The following is a 4,314-nucleotide window of genomic DNA, read 5'->3' as shown; positions in this document are numbered from 1 at the left end:
TGTTTGGCGGGTCCGGGCTGGGGATTCGAACCCGCCACCTTAGGTGTACGTGGCTGGCGCCTTAGCCGGTTGAGCTATAGGCGCCGAGCCAGGATATCTCTTAATAAGTTCTCTCCCCTAAATATAGTTTTAAGTGGAAAACATTTAAAGTTTCAGATTATGCAACAAATATTCACACCGACTGTACATGGAAAAGACCAGCAACATTCAGGAAACTGGCAGTGATTTTGAGCTCTGTGATGGCAGGACAACAAAGGCAAGGGGCTGCAGCTATGCAGTGGGTGGGGAGTTGTTTTAATTTAAGTCTTGTGCGGGGTTTTCTCCCTCTGTAAAATGCTTTACAATGGAATGTTTGCTTGCTTGTGGCTACAGATTTCTAGTCACCTTTGCTACTCTGGTGGAATACTGTCATCCACAGTAATGATGGCACCAATTTATACAAAATGGTTGTTCTAGTCAAGAATAGGTTTTATTTATTCATGTGTTTAGTTGTTTATTTATTTATAAAGCCCAGGCTGGAGTACAGTAGATATTCACAGGCACAGTTATAACTCACGATAGCCTGAAACTCCTGGGCTTATGTAATCCTTCTGCCTCCGCCTCCTGAGTAGCTGGGAGTACAGACATCCAGCTAATAAGTTTTTAGTACAACTTACGGCTGTAAGAATTTCCATTCTGGTCACTGGGTCAGGCACTGATAGTTATGAATCTTCCAGGCTGGGGGTTCGGAAATTTTATTTATGGGAGTGAAGGAACTTTGCTTTGGCTCTCAACCACAAAGTTACTGTTAGCACGGCTCTTAGTCTATGTACAGGATGGGACTTTGAGAGTATAAAAGGATATAAATTACTTTCCCAAGCTGGCACTCTACTTTTCAAAGCAGTTTGTCTCTGTGTCTTTATTGCAGAAGAGTTTCATAAATCTCAATGAATACCAATTTATTTAATCTAAGGAGTGTAAAATTCTTTTTTATAACACTTATAATACTTTCAAATGAGAAAAATTAAAATTTAAAGGAAACCACACACTCTCCTTTCAGAAAGAATAGACAGCTGTCTGGGGTGGATAGGAACAGTCTGCTGAAAGTGGAGAGAGTAAAATGCATGACCTTTCGCAGTTCCCTTCCAGTATATATCAGAGGGAAGGATAATGGGTAATAAAAGTGAAACTAATGTTAACAGAACTTATCAAAGAGGCACATATTAATTTAAAGAGCAAGAACTGTCATTTGAAGTTACCTGCCTCATAAAGGCTTTCTGCAGAATGAAGACAGACTTAAATTTTACAACAACCAAATCTTTAGTCTCTATTTAAACAATGGCCTATTTTTAAAAAGCTTACTCTCTCTTTTCTCTAGAAGGTTCTCAAAATATGCTGCTGCAAAGGCTGGTATATTCTCTGGTTGCTCCCTCAGAATCTCGCGTGTCAGCCCTTCAAGAAGATTCCCAAATCCTTGTGGAATTCGGTAGTGGGTGTTGGAGAATGGAATAGACATCTCCTTGGGAAGAACTGCCTATGGTACCTAGAGATTCATCAAAGAGGATTGTCTTTAAATTTATCTGATTTCACTTACATAATCAGAGCTATGATAAAAAATTATTTCAGAGACCCCAACTGTCTGGACTTCAATTCTTTTTATCCCAACACAACCTAAGTCTATCCATTTCTTCCAAAGAGTTTTGAAATCTCTGTTATGAACTAGATTATTACAAATACAGACCCATTCCATAGGACAAATCGTTTTTAAGAATTACAAAAACATCAAAATTCTTCAATACGACGCAAAGTGCTTTTTCTCTCTGTTCCTCTGTCTTTCTGTCCTTAAAAGGTAAAAGTAATTTTTGCCTCTCTAAAAGAAATTTAAGAGAGAATAATTGCTAAAAAGCTAGTTTAACTGAGAGGACCCTGTTTAATGTCTAACATTTAAAAATGTTTTAAAGGGTAATTTTACCCTTTAAAATTTTTTAATTTTAATTAAAAAATTAAAAATTAAAAATAAAAATTTTAATTAAAATTTTTTAATTTTAAAGGGTAGAAATGAGTCCTGGTTCGAGAAATTACTCTAACTGGTTGAATGGAGAAGTTTCAGACTTAATCCTTCCTTAAGCTGCCATTTCTGAGACATGAGCCATAATGCCTGGAATGGCATGACCCATAAACTGGAATGGAGTTGCAGCGGCGGGTCAGGGTTTTGAAATACTAGCCTCAAGGGTTTTGGGCTTTTCTACTTTTGTCTTGCTTAGGCCTTGTCTTCCCATCTTAGAATACAAGTGCAGTAGGGGATCCAGTTTGGGGAACTAGACGGTTTAACGAAGCCCACTTTGTGCAGGGTTTCTCTCTTTTTCTTCCTTTCTGCCTCCTAACCCCAGGCGGATGGTTCGCTATGTTGCCCAGGCTGGTTTTGAACTCCTGGCCTCGAGCGATCCCCCTGCCTCGGCCTTCCCCAGGACTTGGGGCTACAGGTGTGTGTCACTGCGCCCGGCTGCTCTTTCTTTTTTTGAGGGTCCTGAGTCAGTCTGGGGGTCTGGAAAGGACGGGGGAGACCCTGAAGCAACTGGGGAGTGGAGGGCAGACGGAGAGGGAAGAAGGCAGGTCCAGTCGGGACTGGACGTTGAGGTCTGGACGAGGCACAGTGAGCTGCCTCGGCTCCTAATCTGCCCCGGGGGTCCCTGGCGTGTCCAGGAATACCAGACCAAGGGAAAAGGCGACGTCTCGGCGTTGGAGAGGAAGTGGGGGAAGCCGCCTCACCTCCTCTTTCTCTCCGAGTTGGGGCCGATGGTTCCGGTTGTTTTTCTCGTTGCTGGGTAACCGTTTTTTTTAAAAAAAAACTACGGTGGCCGAGAAGGGGGAGAGGCGCGGTCTCGCTCCCGGCCGCGCGGAGGGCGGCAGGTCCTGGTAGGGGCGGAGTCGGCCGTCCGCGCCCCGCCCCGGCCGCTACTCGCCCCGCGTGGCTCCGCCCCCCGCCCGAGGTCGCAGTGCGACTCCTGCGGATGGGTTGCGGATCCTCTTAGACATGGTTGCGCTGAGGCCTGCCCTTGGGTTGGTGCTTCCAATACTCCTGTGGGCCCACAGAAGTACAGGTGAGGCGGTCCGGCTCGGCCTCAGCCTGTGCGGGCTCCGAAACCCCGCGTCCCCTGTGGGGTGCTCACCCGCGTTCCTCTCAGGGAAGGCAAGAAAGAAGGTCAGGGAAGAAACCGGGCCAGGAGCCTGCTTCTGTGACCCAGGCCTGGCCTGCAGGTGTTTTGTGGGCTGCAGGCCGGGGCGGGGGGGCTTTCTTCACTCCCACCCACTTAACTTTTAAGATGCAACAAGTAGGGCACAGTGAAAGTTGTGTTTATCAGAGCGGGAAGGGCCAAGTGTTCCCAAACCGAGGCCTTCAGGGTCTCAGAGTAGGTACAGGGGAGCTCTGAGGGAAGGGGGCGAAGCTAGTTAGATAGTATTTGAAAACAGGTGACTGAGTCATCCAAAACATTTCAGCGCTGCCCCCTCAGTGGTGCCTTTGGGGAGGGTTTGCTTCAGGCTGGGTTCCTTGGGGGAATTAAATTTTAGTAGTTTTAAGTGGTTATTAGGTCTAAGAAATACAACCCCCTCACTAGCTCAGAATATTTTAGGCTCAGCTTTGATTTCTGGTGCAGCATACAGATAGTGGTGATGAAAGCATATGCGTGGCAGTGGGGAGGAGGGCGACTGCACTGGTTACTGTGCAGGTCAGATCCCTACCGCTGGATGGGTCACAGGACAGAGAAACCGGAAGATGCAATCTGGTTGCTAATGCAAAGTAAAGAGATAAGGTTAAGCTTTTTACTTCTTCCACCTGCTACTGAGAAATACAGATTGAGGTGGGAGAAATGTGAGCAGAAAAATGGCTGCTGCTCTGCCTAAGAATCCCCAAAGTACCCAGATTCAGACAAACTGCGGCCCATAAATGCTTTTTCAGAGTTTAAACAAAAACACAAACCAGTAGCTCTCTGTATGTTGTTCTCATTCCCCACTCAGTGACCTTTGAGATCTATCAAATGAGGTGGGGAGGAGGTATTTTATTAGTTTTTCTGTTAAAAGCTGTTTATTTTAGTGTATTTTATCTCCTTTGAGTTGTGGTTTTCTCATCTTCACTAACTTTGACAACATTTTTCAGTGGTTAGTGCCAAATTTTCCTTCCTTGTCACTTGGTTGTGTATCCTGACATGGTAAATCATTCCTCTATGCCCATGTTTATCATATAATACTTGAGATTAAAAAATATGTAACAGGCTCGGCGCCTATAGCTCAACCGGCTAAGGCGCCAGCCACGTACACCTGAGGTGGCGGGTTCGA

At 45.2% G+C, this 4,314-nt stretch overlaps 2 protein-coding genes across 3 annotated transcripts in view; one reads left to right on the top strand and one right to left on the bottom strand.

The window, feature by feature from the left end:
- SPA17 (sperm autoantigenic protein 17) overlaps nucleotides 1–2,848 on the bottom strand; it is an 11,763-nt gene extending 8,915 nt beyond the window's left edge. The window contains exons 1-2 of the mRNA XM_003796880.3: nucleotides 2,749–2,848; nucleotides 1,342–1,522 (exon numbers count right to left, since the gene is read on the bottom strand). Coding sequence (XP_003796928.2) covers nucleotides 1,342–1,495 — 154 coding nt within the window. The 5' untranslated portion in view covers nucleotides 1,496–1,522; nucleotides 2,749–2,848. The remainder of the gene's footprint in view (nucleotides 1–1,341; nucleotides 1,523–2,748) is intronic.
- Nucleotides 2,849–2,998: 150 nt separating this feature from the next.
- SIAE (sialic acid acetylesterase) overlaps nucleotides 2,999–4,314 on the top strand; it is a 36,766-nt gene continuing 35,450 nt past the window's right edge. The window contains exon 1 of one of the 2 annotated variants that reach the window (XM_003796879.3): nucleotides 2,999–3,080. In XM_003796879.3, coding sequence (XP_003796927.1) covers nucleotides 3,014–3,080 — 67 coding nt within the window. In that variant the 5' untranslated portion in view covers nucleotides 2,999–3,013. The remainder of the gene's footprint in view (nucleotides 3,081–4,314) is intronic. The other variant, XM_023517307.1, reaches the window with a different exon arrangement.

The sequence above is a fragment of the Otolemur garnettii genome, unplaced genomic scaffold (assembly GCF_000181295.1).
Source record: "Otolemur garnettii isolate 467f Iridium unplaced genomic scaffold, OtoGar3 scaffold00108, whole genome shotgun sequence".
NCBI lineage: Eukaryota > Metazoa > Chordata > Mammalia > Primates > Galagidae > Otolemur > Otolemur garnettii.
The sequence above is the reverse complement of the archived record's forward strand: the minus strand, read 5'-3'. Positions and strand labels throughout refer to the sequence as shown.